This window comes from Galleria mellonella, unplaced genomic scaffold (assembly GCF_026898425.1).
Source record: "Galleria mellonella isolate WM207_F2 unplaced genomic scaffold, CSIRO_AGI_GalMel_v1 utg93, whole genome shotgun sequence".
In the NCBI taxonomy this organism is placed as follows: domain Eukaryota; kingdom Metazoa; phylum Arthropoda; class Insecta; order Lepidoptera; family Pyralidae; genus Galleria; species Galleria mellonella.
Window position 1 is genome coordinate 1,398,184 of NW_026442176.1, and position 20,906 is coordinate 1,419,089.

Below are 20,906 nucleotides of genomic sequence, written 5' to 3' on the forward strand. Positions count from 1 at the left end.
CACCTATCATCCTTCACTGGTGCCTCACTAGTGTATACCGATAGCGCAGGCGGGGTTACCATTTCATTATCATCCATTAAACCTTAAATGCTTTTGCTTAGTAAATGCAAGTGGCTCGAAACCATTCCTTATGGCTGTCTATGGGAAAACCTATGTGCAGCAGTAGACAGTTAACGGCTGATATGATGATGATGATGATGATGAAGGTTTCGATATCGTATCTATAGGCAATAAAAAAAAAATATTATTAGTTTTAAACTTTATTGTCCTTATCATGAAACAGATTTATATTCTATTATGTATCGTAAAATATCACAATTTTCAAATTCTTATAAAAAAACCATTGTAAGGAATTATAAAATATTTCGATAATACTGTCAATTCAATAGTAATCGAACACTTTTGTCAGGAAACTTTCTTTAGCTGCCAAATTTTTATTGTTTTGTCTTTGCTGGCAGTTATGAGGGTTTTCGATCCTTCATCAAAGTGGATACTATTGATTGAATCTGAAACAAAGAAATATTGTTTTTATTATTATTATTATATTGGCATGCCAACAATATACCAGTCACCAGAGGGAGACTTTGTACAAAAGTCGATTGCTTGGGTACCTCTGTCTCATTCGTGTCGCAACCGTAAAGCAGTTGTGTTTGCATGGCTGTGTTTCGGTTTGACGGGTGGGATATGGCGAGAATTTACTGGGTACAGAGGAATAACACTGATTCCTCAGGAATGGCAACGCATGGGGGGTATCATGGGTGAAACAGTATACTCTGTTATGTCCATGGCACTGCTCATGTCTATAGGCGACATTTACCACTTTCCATCAGGTGGGCCGTCAGCTTGTTTGCCATTCTAAGTTGTATAAAAAAAAAAACTTAGATATTATTTATGAACTAGCTATCCAAATTACGAAAATATATAAATTTTCAGGCTCTACTAACCAGCAATCCAACAATTTGCATGAAGATGCCTTATTTAGAGTTGGAACAAGTGTCGCAAAACGTATGTGGACGAAATGGCAGTTGAAAATTGATGGCTAATATAGTCAATCTTCAAGTGTTACCAATGTCACACATACTAATGTCATACATATGACAGTGTATGAGTAATCAGGTGCATCTCCCAGCTTTACCCGATAATCACCCGTTTTCCATTCGCCCATTAAAACATTATTTAATAATATATATCCAAGCGTCCTTAATGTTCTCACCATCGTGAGCCTTAATTTCGCTGAGTTGCGTGACGGTGACGAGATTCCACTGCAGCAGCGCACCGTTACCATCTCCGCCGCCGCCACCCACCCACAGCACGCTGCTACCGTCCCAGCAAAGGGACGACACCGCCGCGGGGAAATGCTTCTGGTACACCTGATGCAACCGATATCACAGTAACAAAAAATAAAAAAAAAAAACGATCCAAATATAAATACAGTCCACTGATAACAACAGAAATCAATAATCGATTTATTTAATTGAATGTTTCGATTTATTATTAGGTTTATACAGATAATGTTGCTGTGATAATTTCAACTTACAATGAAAAATAATAATCTGTAAATAAATATGGGCACGTGATGCGCAGGAATGAGGAGCATATTTTAAAAAAAGTATTAAGAATGAATGTAGATGGGCTATAAGAGCAGAGGAAGAACTAAAAAGACATGGATAGATTGTGTGAAAGACGATATGGCCAGAATCGGACTCAGAAATATATATATATATATATATATATATATATATATATATAATCTGATAGTAATAGTGATGGTCAACCATCGAGTGCTGGCAGTCACACACATACTACTATAGGCAGCGGAATGAAACAAATAATCCTAATCAAATAACCATTAGCACTTAATAAACTTTGATACATATCGTTGTAAGTGAGAACACTTGTACTCTTGATTCCGCATTGTTTATTAAATGAATAAGTATACTTCATATGCATTATACAACATAGCACATAAAGGAATACAAAAAATAGATACATTTTTGGGGGGAAATGGATTGTTAATAATGGAGACAGAATCCCATTAGCTAGCAATATACCCAACCAGGTCGACCTCCTCGCGGTTCTCCCTGGAAACTATCATGGTTAATTCCTGATGAATTCATCATGATGGGCTAACTGGCCTGTTTTCATTCTCATTTATCACCCTTCACTGGTGCTCCGCCAGCGTATCCCGTTAGCGCAGGCGGGGTTACCATACCATTTTCACCCATCAAAAAAAAAATAGATACATTTGTGTAAATATTATTAATCATATTATTTTTCTTCAAAATTTTTGTTTACAGTGCCTTCAGAACTTTAGTCAGAACGGATGCACAGCATATTTACATTTGATGATGAAAGTGATAAATCATCTTGTCTAAATCATCAAATTATAATTTTATATATCATAAAATGAATTAATATTTATTTACAAAAAAAAAACATGATATGTAAGTAAGTGTTTAGAAAATAGAAATTTCACATATTTCGCCATTTGGCGTACAAAATTTAATGAATAAAATAGTAATAAAATGATAATTAAATTACTAAATATTAAGACAGCAACTTAATGTTGAATCGAAATATATTAGTTCATATTGATGTTATGCAAAAAAAATTTATACTTGTCTATTGAGTGCTAATAAATAAAAAAAAATATACTCATAAATCCACTTGTTACTTCATTACAATATTCGGAAATTTTTCATAAATTTATGTAATTCAATGAATGTGCTATCATAAAAACGTTCTACGAAAAACCAATCTTATCAATAACCGAGCTCTTTGTATGTAAATTCACACTTTTATGTTACACACGTGTTCTCGTGCTACCAGCAAAAAATTGAGATGAATTTTACGTGCGTTTATATTTAACTATATACAATACGACACACAGATTATGTAGACAGATTCTTTAAACTTATTTCAAAATATTATAATAATAAAAAATCATACAGAACACATTAATACTTTATATGATTTATTGTATTAAATTTTGTCTTATTTATTATGACATTTTTCTATTAAAATTTATTTCTTTATTGATCTATTGAAAAATTTGTTTAAAATTTGAAAAAATTGAAATTTAACAATATTTTAAGCACTTTTGCGGTATGTGTATATGTGTATTATTTAATTAGAAAATTAAGAAATTTGACAATTTCTTATGTACCTTTTTTTCTCTTAATATGTGGACAAGGTAAAACTTTTCCCAAAAAATTACCTGTATAATATGGAAAAACGAAATCAGACGGTTACTTTTAATGCCACACACATACAAAAAGATAATACGGGGAACATTTTTTTTTTTATTTCGATTACTTCACCTATATAAGAATATTAATTTAAATATTATGTAAAGAAGCAACCTTATAGTTAATTATTTATAGTGACAATTGTATACATTATGTAAAACTAACAATTTATTTACGAACTTCCCCTACTTAAATAACCAAATAATGTCTCTATTACTACTGGTCACATTTTCCCCATAGGATGATCATCAACCTGAACTCTCATTTTTATTAGCACACTGACCAGGCAGATAGTTATAGGGCTCTTTTTTTCTTTTGGACCTGTATTGTACTTTATTTCCTTAGTCTAATAACATAATGATGGAAATAAATACATGCATACTATGTCACCATACTATCACATTTATACTGTGTTGCAAAGCACAAAACTCGAGAACGGCTAATTTGCCACTGTTTTTTTTTTTGTAGTTTTCGTTAAAAACTGAGGAATTTTCTTGTGAAAAGTTAAAAAAATTGCCTGGGGAAAAAGTAAAAATCCCATTTTTCTTTTTCCATACAAACTGTACGTAAATGGACTGCCACAGTCCAATAACGTTTGAGAGTACATTTGTCGGCTCTACTAGTCAACCTTTATACTAATATTATAAGAAAAAAAATTGTTTAATAGATAAACTCAAATCTACTTTAAAAACCTATTTTAAAAATTCTTTCACCTATAAGAAGCTACATCATAAAAAGCCAGGGCGCATTGGTAGTTAGTAAATAAAATTACCGAGTGTGACACACTGAGGTCGGTGACGTTCATGACGCCGTCGCCGCTGGCTGTGACCACGCGGTCGCCGGACAGCACAAGGCAAGCGCTGCTCACGGCCGATATGTGAGCGCAGATCTTCGTCAACTCCCGCGTCTGCACATCCCATATGAAGACTTCTCCATCGCTAGTACCAGTTATTAAATCGATTTCGTTGCGGCGACGCCTGCGATCAAGTATGATTATATAAATAAACGACAAACAACAGTCAAGCTACAAGGTTTATGATCTTAGCATTGCAAACTAATTAACAGTCAACCTAGTGATAAATGGTAACCGTCATCTATAGCCAAATACAACACCTTGGATAAAACAGAATAAACTGTTACACAATTCACCATGCCATAGGCGTCAGTGTGTTGGGTTTTATCATTTGTGCTATTCACGTCTATAAATGCTAGATTATATACATAGAGTGTCTCCATAGAAATGCTTTGAGAAAAACAAACCAGAGGGAGACTTTGTACAAAAGTCGTTTGCTTGGATACCTCTGTCCTATTCGTGTTTCAACCGTGAAGCAGTTGTGTTTGCATGGCTGTGTTTCGGTTTGAAAGGTGGGATATGGCAGTGAATTTACTGGGTACAGAGGAATAACACCTGAGTCCTCAGGAATGGCAACGTATGGGGGGTATCATGGGCGAAACAGTATACTCCGTTATATCCATTGTACTGCTGATGTCTATAGGCGACGGTTATCACTTTCCATCAGGTGCACCGTCAGTTTGTTTGTCATTCTAAGTTGTATAAAAAAAAGTCAACTTTTTCATACAATTTTGCGTGATAAATAGTTATGAGAGATTCTTTTATGACTTCTATTTTTTTTTTTGCCTTATAAATTCTGCATCTTTTTAAAGCGTAAACACTTATTTTATTTATTAAAAAAATACGTTAATATACATTTTATACGTAAATATATAGAATACTGATAAAAAAAATTATGTCGGCTAATCAACAAAAAGTTTTCGAGGCTCGATGCTCTCTGTTTATATAATCTAAGCTATAAACTACTGTTACCACTTTCCAACAAGTGGGTCGTCCAATAGTTTGCAATTTCAATTTGCATAAAAAAATAGAATCTTTAATTGCTCTCAACAATTATATGCAATCATCATCAATCATCTTTCTTTATTAAAGCACTAATAATAACAGCTTAAATGATTTATACTGTACAACTGTTTCTACCTTAATTACCTCAATATTGTCAATTAATTAAATTTAACGAGGGTGACATCCATTCGCTTTAGACAGTTTAGACAACAAAGAACCCAGCCGTTTAACATCAGGCGCACCTTATGCGCCTAATATTAACGAGCTTCACAACCCATGAATACTCAAACATTTCAAATTCTAATAAACTAATAATTAATTTCATGAAACTATCAAGTCAATATCTGAATAAATTCCCACCTAAATGTGACAGTGGTAACTTTGACATCGTGGTCGAGCTCCACGCGCAGTCCACGCAGTGCTTGACCCACGTGGCCCACGTGGCTCCACACGCGCACCACTCCGTCACATCCGCCGGATATCAACAGACGTTCTAAAAACATATACATACTTTTATTATTGTATTGATCAATAGATTCATTAACTTATTATTTCTGTATGTATTGTATGTAAAGTACTCTCTGTTATACTCGTAAGTATATTTACCTTTATCTAACCATAACAAACAGCTGACAGAATCGTCATGTGCACGGAAGCTTTCCACCACTCTTCCATACTCTACGTCATACAAGTATCTGCAAACAACGTCATCAAGTCATCATAGCAGTTTAAAAAGCATTAGTGTTAGCTATATACTGAGATAAAATTACTATATTTGAAACTAACGGCCCGTCCCGGCGTCGCACCGGCGGACATTTTTAACATTTCCCTTCACTGCTCTGCTCCTATTGATCGTGCGTGATGAAAACTATACTATAACCTGCCCAGGAATATGAATAATAATTGTACCAAGTTTCGTTAAAATCCGTCGAATAGTTTTTGTTTCTACAATGAACATACAAACAGACAGACAAAAATTTTACTGATTCTTTTTTTGGCATCAGTATCGATCACTAATCACCCTCTGATAGTTATTTTAGAAATATATTTCATGTATAGAACTTTCTACAGATTTATTATAATATATTTCGTGAATTTATACAGAGGAATAACACCTGAGTCCTCAGGAATGGCAAATGGGGGTATCATGGGCGAAACAGTAGTCTGTTATGTCCTACTGCTCATGTCTATTTACTTTCCATCAGGTGGGCCGTCAGCTTGTTTATTCTAAGATGTATAAAAAAAATTAATATTTTTGCCCGTAGATAAAATCATAATTAACGAAGAAGATAGACGTTGCCGTGAGAGAGATAGATAGATAAATACTCTTTATTATTTCATCCAAAAGATTACAATAGTAAACTTACTATAAATATAAACAATTATAAGAGGTGCCAATACTGAACTATTAGGGGGAAGGGACTGTTAGTAATGGAGAGGATAATCCCTATTGCTATCAATATATCTTATCAGGTCGAACTTCACGCGGTTCCCCCTGGAAACCATCGTGACTAATTTATCGTTGAATTCATCACGATGGGCCAACTGGTCTGATTTTCATCCTCACCAATCACTCCCTCCTGGTGCCCCGCTAGCGTATACCGATAGCGCAGGCGGGGTGACCATTCCATAATCATCCATTAAGAAAAATACTGAACTATTCAGGAAACCCTAATTCAGTGCTAAACCCCTTCGAAAATGCTGTCAGCAATGTTGTTTGTGTTAATCCTAATATTAATAATAATAATTCAAAATAGAAATGTAATAAACTCAAATAGATTGTAAGAAACCTATTGAGGTCATAATAAACAAGCGAAATAAAGAAAATTAATGAAAATACAAAAAGTTGTGACTTCCCTAATCACAGTACAATATACTTAAACTCCTACTTGAATCTTCAATAGGTATAAAATATTGTTTCTCCAATTTTTTTGCCAAGTGGAATAATATAATAGAAAATCGACTAGTTTGGTAATTACTAATTTTAACTGTATAAGTTATAACGTACAATATTCAACGGAATTGTCGTTTAATTTACTTAGTTTCCACTGCCATATGAATGCTGCCAGGATTCAAACCTGGAAACTTAATAATTGAATAATTATTGGACAAGACCAACAATGGCATTTCTTGGCATTTCTTGGCATTTTTTTTAAAGAACCTGATGGCCCGCCTTATCAAAAATAGTAACCGGGCGCCAATAGACATGAACAGCACCATGGACATAACAGAGTATACGGATACCATGACAGTCATTCCTGAGAACTAGGTTGTAACGCCTTTGTTACCTGTAATTTCATTGCCATATCCCACCCTTTAAACCGTAAAAAAGTAAAAAAACACGACAATACTTGTCAGCTGATAATTCTATACAATTTAAGGAATAAAATCAAATGTGTAACAGCAAATACTATAAACATTACGTCCTGTATCTTACATCTCATTATCCCAGGAACCAACTGCGACCATATTGTCACCAACCATTACGCACGAACTCAGCGGGGTGGTGGATAAAATGACGCTCCTAATTTGTTTCCTTTGAGTCGTGTCGTACACTTTGAGCGCGCCATCTTTGCCTACGGAAATAACTCTGGTCCCTTGACGCACGGCGCACGTTACCGCCTCTTTATGTAGCCGGATGACATCCACGCACTCCATTTCATACGAGTAGGCATTCTGCTCGACGCAACACATCGGCGCAGGCACCCGTTGGATTATTTTTCTAACGTGCGGCTTCGTGAAAAGTTGCTTTGGAACTTGTCCAAATTCCATTATTTGCACTTCTAGTGCGTGCCTATCGTTCATGTCGTAAACACGCTCGAGATCAACGGCGCCCTCATAACACACGTGGTGGAAAACTATAAAAATAAAAAATAAAATATTTTTACAGATGTTTGAATTGTGACTCAACAAATCTTTTTTATTAATGGGTTGTAATGGAATGGTAATAGCGTCTGCACTATCGGTATACGCTAGCGAGCCACAGTGAGGAATGATAGGTGAGAATGAAAGCAGGTCAGTTAGCCCATCGTGATGAATTCGACAAGAACCACAATGTTTTCCAGGAAGAACTGCGTGGAGATCGACCTGATAGTGTATATTGCTCAACAATGGTGCTGTTACAACTCCATTACTAACAATCCCTTCCCTCGACCCAGCTGATTAGGTAACATACTGTTTATTTCTTGTTACAATGTATGGAATAATTCGTTTTACTACAAAAGCATATTAAATTTAGCGTCATCTCTAACAAAAAAGTCTTTAACACCTTCGTCCGTAGTAAAAACTTTTTGCTAGTTTTCAACAATTACATTTTTTTTTTATATACAACTTAGAATGGCAAACAAGCTGACGGCCCACCTGATGGAAAGTGGTAACCGTAGCCTATAGACATGAGCAATACCACGGACATAACAGAATATACTGTTTCGCCCATGATACCCCCCATGTGGTGCCATTCCTGAGGACACAGGTATTATTCCTTTGTACCCTGTATTCACGCCATATCCCACCCTTCAAACTGAAACACAGCCATGCAAACACAACTGCTTTACGGTTGAAACACGAATGGGACAGAAGTACCCAAGCAAACGACTTTTGTACAAAGTCTCCCTCTGGTAATTATTATTATAAATTACAAAAAATGAGTAGATATATGTAAACCTTGGTGCAACGTTTCTAGTTTTAACTACAGTATATCTGTAAATTATTGATGCCCATTAATTTTTCTCTTTCCGCGTCTAGGGAAAGTAGATAAAGTTTTGTTTGAGAAATCAGTTCAGGGTACGATAGGACTGATATACCTGAAGAAGATAAAAGCCCTTAAAAAAAAAAAAAAACTACAGTATATATGCTAATAACATCTTGCAATAAAAAATACCAACCAACAGGAATTCATTTTTTACAAAATTATTTAATTCTCTCAGAAACCAAAACAAAAAATTCTAAATCGACGTACCATTATTTGCCTTTACAGCCTCCTCTCCTCTCTGTTTATATCCGAAAATGAGATCTATCCACAAATGCAAATGCCTCGAAATGTATTCAGATTCTAAAGCCTCCCTGAGTTTAACCACGAAGTCCTCAGGGGAACTGGCCCACGGCGGAAGCGCGACGTTGTTTACTTTGGTGCCATCGTGCCTTTCCCCAAAGTCTATCTCGTATCTGTTTACTAAGAAGTCTCCCTTAGAGTCTGTGTCATAAAATTCGGGAACCAATTCCTACAAATACATTTTGCTTAAATGTATAAGATATTTAAGCAATAATAGTATTTTATTTACGAACTACATTTACTATATTTACTATTATTACGATATAATGTTTTTATTGTAAATACGCGTGATAAATTTCGGAACAGTTTACAAACAAAAACAGTAAAACTATTCAATAGAAGATAATGAAAATGTAAACAAACAAATAATTGACTACAAACGTGGGCAGCTGCTGATGTAGTACAAATCAGAAATCGATTAATTAATCGATTAACAATTCGATTTATTACCAATTCAATTTAGAGAATGTTTTTATAATGATCTCAACAAAACTTGGTAACCTTTTTATTAATTTCTATTGATCATAAATACAAGAACTATAAATAAAATAATGTAATTAGTATAAGGTTGCACGAAGATATCACAAAACAAACAGTGAAATAGCATTTCCTTTCTTTCCAATGTAGAAATATAAAAATACACTATTACCTTAAAGTCCGACATATTTCGTAAACAATTATTATAAACATCTTTCACTGAATTAAACATTCTATCTGGGTGATCAAATCTGCCATTTTGTAAACACAACATATATTGAGGATATTTTCGTACCTGCAAGCATAATTAAATAAAATATTACTATTTTACCGTGAAGCAGTTGTGTTTGCATGGCTGTGTTTCAGTTTGAAGGGTGGGATATGGCGTGAATTTACTGGGTACAGAGGAATAACACCTGAGTCCTCAGGAATGGCAACGCATGGGGGGTATCATGGGCGAAACAGTATACTCTGTTATGTCCATGGTACTGCTCATGTCTATAGGCGACGGTTACCACTTTCCATCAGGTGGACCGTCAGCTTGTTTGCCATTCTAAGTTGTATAAAAAAAAACTTACTATTAATTTGAAGAAAATCGTTTAATAATGTAATATGACACATGTTATAATCGTTTAACATTATGTAGTACCTTAGATATATTTATAAATCTATTTTAATAACATTCAAAGACATCAGTGTACTAAATACATATAATATAAACGCTAGAGTATGCATGCTACATTGGTGCTTTACGACAGAAGTAAAAGCTGTACAGAACAGTCACCAGAAACTCTACTGTTTCGATCATCTTTAACTACAATATATTTATGAAATTAGTGGACTTTTTAATGAATAAAGGCGTTAGCATTTCAATAATAACTAGCTGTTTCCCGCGACTTTACTAGTGTGAATCAGTATAAGATATAGGGTATCTAAATTAGAATATAACCTGCCCATGTACCAAATTCCATTGAAATCCATTCAGTAGTTTTTGCATGATTGAGTAACAAGCAATTAAACATCTAAAAAATCCAAACATCTTTACAAACATTCACATTTATAATTTTAATAAAATAATACATTATATTTTTAACTCATTTAATCACTTACCAAATAAAATAACACAAGGCCCGGTGCAGAGTAATGAGATCCATACAAAAATTTGGGATCGCACATTTCATCGTATCGTTCCTTCAACTTTTCCAAACGGTCAGGGTTCAATGCCCCCATAGGTTTTGAGATATCCCTAAATGTTTCCACTTTGTTTAAATCTAGTACTTCGGATGTGTAGTCCGCAACGACCCAAGGGAAAACTGGATATTGAGTGAGATCATTTTTACTTCTATCTGCAAGGCTTTCAATATATTATGATTAAGTCAGATTAAATCTGACATACATCTGAATATATTTTGTTTGATATACAATATTTACAATAATAGACTTGATTCGTCTAATAATTTAAATAACTTTTATATATAATCTATATTGACACGAATTTATGATTGTAGAATCAATTTTGATTGAAAAAAGCAACATTTAAATTTCTTGCTTATTCTTCTCAGCTGATATTGCATTCTAAATAGGCAGTGCAATCATATAAAATGACTATTCAAAAATGCTTGTAATTAAATTTATATAATTTTAATTTCTAAGAATTAGTTTTGTCGAAAAAAAAGTCAATGTTTTTGAAAAGAACTAATCCTAATGCTTCTAGAATTCTGTAGCCATATGGCAAACACATTTATTTATGTTTTCTTATGTCAAAAATAAAATAGATCATTCTATTTTAGTGTGGTTACTATTACTGTGTTACTGTGGGAAGGGTAAATGGGAATTTACCCTTCCCATCATTCATCCATCCCATTTACCCTGATCACCCTACATGTATATATATTTTTTAATATTGAGGGAACAAAATATAATGTGAGTTATATTTTTATAAATCTTTAAAATTTATTAAAATTCAAACAAGATACTGTTTTATCACCTGTCAAACTATAAATAATTATATACCGTTAGTTAAAAATTTATATTTTCTACGCCGTATATAAATCCCCAAAAAAGAGGATTAATATTTTTAAAGTATTGCCTTTCTGTATGTTTAATAAAACAAAGAGAAAGACAATCCTTAAAAAAAATAAAGCAAAACAGTTCAAAAACGTTTTCAAATACATCAGATTTTCCTTATACTTTTAACAAACAAATAAATGTATTACTTACCAATTTAAATACATTAGATAATCATAATTTGATACAATGCCGTTTTGCCACTGAAGGGTTATTTCCTCAGCATGGGCCCTTTCTAAATTAACATATGGCGAGTCTTCTAGTATTTTGTATATTCTATCTCTAGCTCTTTCCGACTGGAAAGTCAAATATATGTGTGGCACGGAACTTTCTTCTGAGCTATATATCTCGAGACCCTGAAATTTATTTCAAAATGTGTAACTTGTATATAAACAAAGAAATAAAAAAAAATTAAGAATATAAACAAGTGTAAATAGAAAAATGTATTTAATAAATGTTTATTTTCATTTTGTTTCAATATCAAGAATAAACTTATTTATAGTTAACTTACTACAGTTAAGATATGAATAATAACTTTTTTGCAAAATATAAAAATAACAATAAATATATAATATAATAATAATACATATATATATATATATATATATATATATATATATATATATATATATATATATATATATATATATATATATATATATATATATATATATATATATATATATATATATATATATATATATATATATATATATATATATATATATATATATATATATATATATATATATATATACTGTTATTTAACTCCATGATTACTTGATATCTATAGTGATATTAGGAAGAGGAAAGATTTGATCGTCGGTTTATAACATAGGCTATAAATTATTTTCGAAAAATCCATCTACCGGCGAGAAGCCAGACCAGATCACTAATACATAAAGAAAGAAGTAATAACGTAAAGTATATGTCAAAGAGCTTAAAGTTTTAACATTAATTTTTCAAATTTAGAATATATTACTTAACACAAATAAATAACAAACATCAAAAAAGAAGAAAATTTAAAAAAATAAAGAACTAACAGCAAAAAATTACATAAAACACAGATACATACAACTTGCCTTAGCAAAAATCTTCGCTTGTATAACCTCTTCAAGTGGCTTAGTTTCAATTTTAAAACAGGACTCTGAAAACAAAAGAGTAACTTCAATTTGTTAACAAGTAAGTAGATACTATTCAAATTTCAACACAAGCAAACTCATTTTCATGTATTCATTTTACCACCAAAATTTCTTTCCTAAAGGTATATCATACTACTGTACAATATACAGGTAAAAATATGGCAGTTAAATTACTAGGTAAGTACTAAGAATCAAGATTTTAACATCACAAGATTGGTTAAGGTTGACAACACAACAGAATCATTGTTACAACAGTCCATGATTATTGTAGTTTAAATTATGAAATAGATATTTGAATATCTTCTCAATTTAGCTTACTATAAAACAAGAAAAATATCTAAAATATACATATACAAATTGTTGTTTACAATTTATGTTAATGATTTGCATTTAGTCTGTATTGTAACATAAATAACTAAAATTTTAAATTAAAATATCAGACAAAAATATCAATATTTTTATGTATAATATTTAAAATAATAACTATGAAAATGCTTTTTAAATCAAATACTAAACTTCTCTTACATACTAGCAATAGGAATAGTTCTATCAACTTGAATAAATCTATTTTCAAAAACATATCTTGAGGTTGTCTCACTAGTAAAGTAGTGAGCCCTCAAAGACCTTTCTTTCAAGAAAAGACATTCACATATTTATAATTTGTGGTAAAAACAATGAATAATACCTGCAAAGATTATTAATTGTGATTAAAAATATTGAAACCAATTTAGAGCAGTTGAGAACTATTACAAATAAAAATATAGCTAGACAATGTTTGATATCTAGAATGGAACCTTCAATTCCTGACAATAAATATTTATCACTGAAAATACTTGTGCAAACTTTACAACTGATAAATGTATGATGAAAAACAAGTGATAATAATATCAGTTGTAAAGTTTGCACAAATACTTTTTATATAAAATTCCTAAAAATATATTCAGTCAGATAATTATAGCATAGCTATTATATAAATGTATATGATAATAACTATGGGCTAAACCCACTTCTCAGTCGAGCATAACATAACAACAAAATTATTTAAAATTGTCATGTCTACACAAAAAAGTTAATTCACATAATAATAATGTATGTATGCACATACTAAGTTGAAAACATATACTTCCCAACAATCTAATTTGAAAGAATTTGAATCTACCTCTCTCAGTTAATAAGGCTATGTTATATTTAAAAATAATAATAAAAAAATATATATTAATAAATTGCTTTTAGGATTGCCTGTAAACTAAACTATCATAATAGGCTCAACCTAGATAACTTGAGTCATGTAGTAGATTTAATTTTTCAGTCTATAAATTTCTTCACATCTGATCATTATGTGTCAACTCACTTCATCACAACTTTTATAACCTAGCCTTTATGAAAGTTTACAAGAAGTAAAAAATTAAACCAACAAAAGATATAATACTTCTAAAATTAAAGATATTAACCCATAGAATGGATGCTAAGAATTTAAAATGTTATTTAATCGTTGAAGGCCAATTTATAGAGTATAACTTTTTATATTATGTAAATAGAACAGTACAAAATAGTGCAACCTCATAATTTTCCTCATTTTTAATACATACATTTATTACAAGTTCCATTTAACAATTTTATGAAAGTATAATGTTTGAAATCTTATAAAATAAACAATACTTAATTGTCAAAATAACATGTTTCTCATTTAAAATATTTGGAATATTTTTTTCCTTGATGTATTTAAATCATTAATTGTTAAGACCTACTATGATTTATTTCACCTTTCTATTCCTATATATTAGTTAAACAGACATCAAGACAATTTCATAATTATTCTTTCTTTGCTACTTACATTTAAATAAAATATTAATAAATAATGTAAATCAAAATATGAATATATTAAAAATGTTACAAGTTAAATACTCACACTCTCAACATTACTAAAAGGTTGGAAGTATATTGTGGTTGAAGTGAGAGCCAGCTTCCCTTGATGCCTTACAAGTGGTGATATTTTCTCTGCCTGCAGTTCACATATGATCTCTTCAGTGAAATCATCCATCATCACTGGATCAAATACCATTCTCATATACCGAGAGTGCAGGATTGTTGCTACCATACTATTATGTTCAGGAGCATGCAGTGTTGAAGCTCTTTGCAATTGTTCCATTTGGGACAAACACTCCTCAGCGGAAGCAAAATGAAAAAATATGAAAAAGTCTTTCTTCTCATAAATAAATTTGTATGGCGCCAATACATTATCCACAAGCATTTCGGCAAATTGCTTAATTTTTATTTTAATTATATAGTTTGAGTCATCATGTGATTTGACAACAGAGAGAGCATCACAGTCCTTGAATTGCAGCTTCACAAGTGGGTAAGCCCAGTCTCTGGGTTCAAACACAAGAGATTTAGAACAAAGCTTTAGCCAGCCTTGCCTTGCGCTGTCGACTTTCACCGATTCTTTGTCACTCAAAGTGCACGAGAAATCTTCAAAATATATTTCGCCGGGCTCTAACAATAACAAAGAAAATCTGAAAATTTACAAACACAATTAGCAATACGAATAATAATAAATTTAGCAATAAATTAATTGATCTGTCGTTTTCATGTTAATTTCAACTTGAAACAAGAACAAAAAACAAAAAAGAACGTAAATACCTTGATTTATCCATTGAAAGACGTTCTATTAACTTTATCTATAATTGCAGTGTGAGTATTAAAACTAATTTGATTTGGTTATTTAATGTATTTGTATTTAATGAATCAATTGTATGTTGTCTACAATTAATTCAGTATTCGGCTGTAATTTAGATATCTTCAATATTTCTTTCGATATCATTCACGAACCTACAAACTACTCTCTTATGCCGAAGGCGACTGTCCACTTAAGTTTGATGTTTATCATTCGCATTTATATTAGGAAAACTAAGAAAAACTGGTAGCATGCAGAAAACTAGAAGGTGCTTTAGACAAAGTAACACAAACCGCGAAGAACTGTGAAGCAACAACAACAGAAAACAATTTGACAATGACAGAACAACTACAATGCAGCGAAAGTCTGCAAAAGTAAACAAACCGTATCGTGTTTGTGTTGCCATCAATTGATTCACCAAATAATCATTAATTTTAATAATAATATTCGCATTTAATAAATTAATAAATTATGTAGTTCATATTATATGATAATGTAGATAACTAATTACCAACGTTTTTGTCAGTTCTATTTAACCAATAATATCTAATAATCAATTATAATTGTTTATATCGATTTTTCACATTTTGAACTAGCTATGGAAAAGTTAATTAGTCATCATCATCATCATCACATCTGCTTTTATTGTCTACTACTGAATATAGGCCTCCCCTTATGAAGATTTACCAGTAATTGTCACGGTTGGCAGGCGCGACAGCACTCTTAGTTAGGTTTTGGTTTATCTTCACATTTAAAGATAAACTGCTGCATTTATATATACATTAAATTTCCTTACTCGCCTCTAACGACATCCAAAGAAAAGGAGGGAGTAATAATAGTATTTTTTAATTAATAATCGATTGATCTATAAAGATAATAATTAATTGAACAAATTAATTTTGATGCTACTATTTTAACCATATTAAAATTATTAAACATGAGACATTATTAAGCTAATATAATTAAACGAAACATAAGTTTTATTTTATAATGTAATAATATTTAAGAACTTTCTTGGTTCAATGGCAGATGATATGCATCCCAACAGCGCCTGTCAATGTACTTAAATAAAAAATAAAACAGGAAAAACTTACTTATTAAGTACCTACATAGCAAGCAATCACTACGTTTAATTACCTTTTTTTCTTAGTTTTGTTAATAATAACTATAATATTGTAAATAAACTAAAATTCTGATTATATTCCCGCTCTTACTTAATACTGCTGAGTTTTATACTTAATTATTTTCCTATATTAATAATGTCCATTATATCAATCAATAGTATCATAATATATTAATTACTTACAATTAATCATATTGTACATCAATAACTATTATAATATTAATAATCGCGATATACAATTATTTAATTTAAAGTATAAATTATTTACGATTTATAAAGACACCTTGAAGTGCCCTTATGTTAGGCAACACTAAAAATTATCCTGTATAGTTTAGTTCCTTTGCCATTCCCATTGTATACAAATAATTTTATATTACTACTTACCACTAGAAATCAACCTTTTTTGTGTTTGTTTTAGATGTTTGTTTGTTTTAGATTCATAGTGTTATTATTTTAATTTTCATAATGTAAAATCATAATCAATTATTGGTATAAAATGTTCTTACTTATAACAACTATTTAATATAAATAGACATAAATATTATTTAAAACCACATATTACAATAACAAGTGTAGTGTTTCTGTTGATATTCTTGCAAAAATGTAAAATAAATTTTAAATAAATAACAAAAATGAATACACTCATTAAAATTAAAATGCTGAGAGGCAGTGCATATAAAGACCGTATAGCTCGACGTACCCTTAGGGATACATTTGATTGTGTGAATTTACCAGACTCATACTTGCTCAAAAACTGTGGAGTCAATAGAGCAGTATTTCATCAAATTTTAAGAATATTGGAGCCAGTAGTTCCTAAAACTCAACGTTCAAATGGAATACCATTTCCTCTAAAGGTGAATCATATATAGGTGCTAAATATTTTTATAAGTATTAATGTTTGATAAGTAATAATGGTGTACATTTGCTTTGTATTCTGCCCTTTTACACATACTCCATTCATGAATATTTATTTGAATTTTCAGGTCCTAGTAACATTATCATTTCTGGTAAGTGGTTCCCATCAGAAATTAGTTGGCAAAGATTTTAATATAAATATCTCACAAAAATCTGTCAGTAGAGTCATTAAAATTATCATTGAGAGCCTTAATTTGATACTAGACCAATGGGTTATATTTCCCAGTACTGTAATGCAAAGGGAGCAGATAAAAGAGGGGTAAGTGTTAACTCATTTGTTTAAATAATCCTATTAATTGCATATTTATATAATACTTTATAATGAAAGTTAATGATATGTGTAAACAATTGTTACTTGGTCACATTTAAATGGATGACAAAAAATTTAGTTTACAGAGATTCTATATCTTATATTAATATATATCCTAATGTACAGTAAGTACAGTTAATCCTTACTAATGATATAAAGGTAAAATTTAATTTGTTTGTCACCTCTTGATACTTCAACAACTCAATCAATCTTTGTGGTGAAATAAAAAGGCTTCTTTTTATATTAGTCACATTGTCAGAGGCACAAGCACAGCTAATATATTATAGTTATAATAAACAAGTACTACACACTGTAAAATTTTAAACAAAATAATTTTCAAAGCAGTTACATAGATGTTACATTTATTTGAATTCCTTTTAAACTTACTGTAATATATGTTATTATATAAAAAACGAAATTAACTTATATACAATTTAACACAATTCTATACTCAATCAAGGCTGTTATAGACATTATTATAAAGTTGAATTCAGTTACTACATTAATAAATAATCTTTTTATAAATATAAATATTTATTTCAGATTCTATAGAAAATACCATTTCCCTGAAACAATTGGATGTTTAGATGGAACTTATGTTGAGATTGTTTGTCCAAGAGATGATGAAGAAGCATTCTATGATAGAAAAGGACAATACTCAATACATGCACAAATTGTAAGGATATTAAAAGTACTCTTAAAAATTTTTAAATAATCAAAATATGAAAGATTGTTGTACAATAATACAATTTGTTTCCTATTATTTATTTATTTATTTTAATAAGGCACACATAACAAATTATAACCTTTTGTTAGGTTTATATATAAAATTATTTTAAATAATCAAAATATGAAAGATTGACATGTGACAGACATAATAATTAAATAAACATTATATACATATATCATAATTTACATTAAAAGAAATTGAAACCATAAAACTATCATAAATCCATGAACCACATTTACATGGTTCATTATAATGAATGATGACAGTTTCATGATATATCAATGAATTTGTTTCATAAGATCATTATATTGTCGGCACATTCTGACAAGTGGATTATAATAAGAAGTATTGGTTCTGTGAACCTGAAGAGCAAACAATTTATATTTCGTGACTTAAATCTTGTATTAAGGCGTATGGCTTGATTATATATTGACTATATATAGGTCACTGCACCAGCGACGTGTTTCCAAAGATGTGATCGAAATACCTAAGTTTATCTTCATAACTTTAAATACGGAGTTTATTTGACTTAAATGAAAGTATTTTTCTTTTTTTGGACATGTTCAATGCGATCATTATGGATTTTATAACGGAGACAGATTCTATTGTACTCTAAAATACTTATGACAAGTGCAAAGTATAAATATTTTAAACTCTGATAATTCTTAAATTGTTTAGTACATCGAGTGATAAAACCTAATAATTTGTTACTCCTGTTAACTACATTATTGATGCAGTACTGTTACTAAATCCAGATTTACATGGTATAATTTGTGCCATGAAACAGTTTCATACATGCATGCATGCATCTTTATCTTCTCTTATATATATTTATATATATGAGCCCATCTTCATGTGTCACGTAATAAAACTGTGTTGCCATATTCCTCAATTTTAACACATATTCAAATTAATATATAATAATCTTAAAATAGTAAATTCAAAATATTTTGTTTTCAGATATGTGATGCAGACACAAGAATAATAGCAGTATGTTGTAGATTTGGAGGTGCTGCCAGTAATGCATATATTTGGAATAAAATGAATATACGATTGTTTATAGAAAATATGAGCAGACAAGGAGAGACAGGCTGGATCATTGGTCAGTATAATAATTATTAAACAGACACTTGTATGGTACAGAATTTAACAGTAAAGCTGATGAAGTTATTTTCTTCCCTTTGCAATAGGAAGCATCCCTTATTTAAGTCATGTGGAATTATATTGATTTCTGCACCTCAGAAAGGTACTGACCAAGGAATTACCACAAGAAAAACAAAAAAACTTTATATTTTATCAGTATATGATTTTTATGGTCTTAAGTAATCTTTTTCCTTAAAACTTAAAAAAATAACTCTTTTTATACTTTGGATATTTAGTCATTATTTAAATTAATGATATTGTCTATAAAAAAAATATTAAGATTATTTAGTATAATTTTTCATTATTTTGAAAAACAAAAACTTAATCTTTCTTTTTTTACAGCAGATAACAAATATCCTCAACGAGCTTGGCTCATGACTCCAATATTACATGCACCCCAAGGTACACCTGAATCTCAATATAATCACTTTCAGGGTCGCACAAAAACATGCATAGACAGGTGTATAAGCAAACTCAAAGGGCGATGGCAATGCCTTTACAAAAGGCCCTTACATTATACTCCACAGAGAGCCGCTAAGATCGTCAATGCATGCGCAGTGCTCCATAACCTTTGCATAAAAGCTGGATTACCAGATCCTGAGCCATATATAGAGCCTGAATCGATGCCAACAGTGAGTGAAATGACAGAAATGACTGATGACAATATGAATGATTTATATATAGGGATAGAAGTAAGAAGGCAGCTTGCTGAACGTATTTATTATACTGTATAATTATGAATATGAAAGACTGAATAAACTTATTAAGTAACTAAATTGGTATAAAATTATTTTTATACGCCTATTAAAAATGAAGCAGATTTTATACTAATAAAACACCAGGATCTATTTTTGTTTAGAATAATTTAGCTGGTTATTTGAATAGAATTATTTTATTTGAGATAATTTAGGTCCAGCATGGTTCTATTTAATTCTGAATTTTCTATCTTATAACCCCAAAATTAATGTGTAATCAGTTACTTTTAACGCTACTTCGTTCCCGTGACCAGAACGTGCCATCTGTCACTATTCCAAATACTGTTTGTAGGTATACAAAAGTTCCTGATGATTAATTGGGCCATTAAAGCATTAAGAGGTAACAAACAAGGTTATTTTCAATATTTACCTATATCCTTCTCCATTACATATCTTTTTGGTATACTTGGATC

At 30.7% G+C, this 20,906-nt stretch overlaps 2 protein-coding genes across 3 annotated transcripts; one reads left to right on the forward strand and one right to left on the reverse strand.

Moving 5' to 3' along the window:
- Positions 1–244: 244 nt before the first annotated feature.
- LOC113516667 (protein FAN-like) lies at positions 245–15,872 on the reverse strand. Its single transcript, XM_026901122.3, has 13 exons — positions 15,484–15,872; positions 14,753–15,356; positions 12,777–12,848; positions 11,855–12,057; positions 10,745–10,988; positions 9,807–9,929; positions 9,065–9,326; positions 7,544–7,964; positions 5,713–5,801; positions 5,467–5,599; positions 4,021–4,225; positions 1,214–1,370; positions 245–506 (listed from the first exon to the last, which is right to left on the reverse strand). Exons 1-13 carry the CDS (start codon positions 15,495–15,497, stop codon positions 406–408), a joined length of 2,628 nt encoding a protein of 875 aa, XP_026756923.2. The 5' UTR covers positions 15,498–15,872; the 3' UTR covers positions 245–405.
- A 1,113-nt stretch (positions 15,873–16,985) lies between these two features.
- On the forward strand, positions 16,986–20,514 carry LOC113516918 (putative nuclease HARBI1). 2 transcript variants are annotated; one of them, XM_026901419.3, is made up of 5 exons: positions 16,986–17,494; positions 17,624–17,814; positions 18,409–18,541; positions 19,556–19,697; positions 20,084–20,514. In XM_026901419.3, exons 1-5 carry the CDS (start codon positions 17,273–17,275, stop codon positions 20,470–20,472), a joined length of 1,077 nt encoding a protein of 358 aa, XP_026757220.2. In that variant the 5' UTR covers positions 16,986–17,272; the 3' UTR covers positions 20,473–20,514. The 2 variants fall into 2 exon arrangements, with proteins under 2 accessions (XP_026757220.2, XP_026757219.2); XM_026901418.2 differs by having other exon boundaries at positions 16,989–17,494; positions 20,081–20,514.
- Positions 20,515–20,906: the final 392 nt, after the last annotated feature.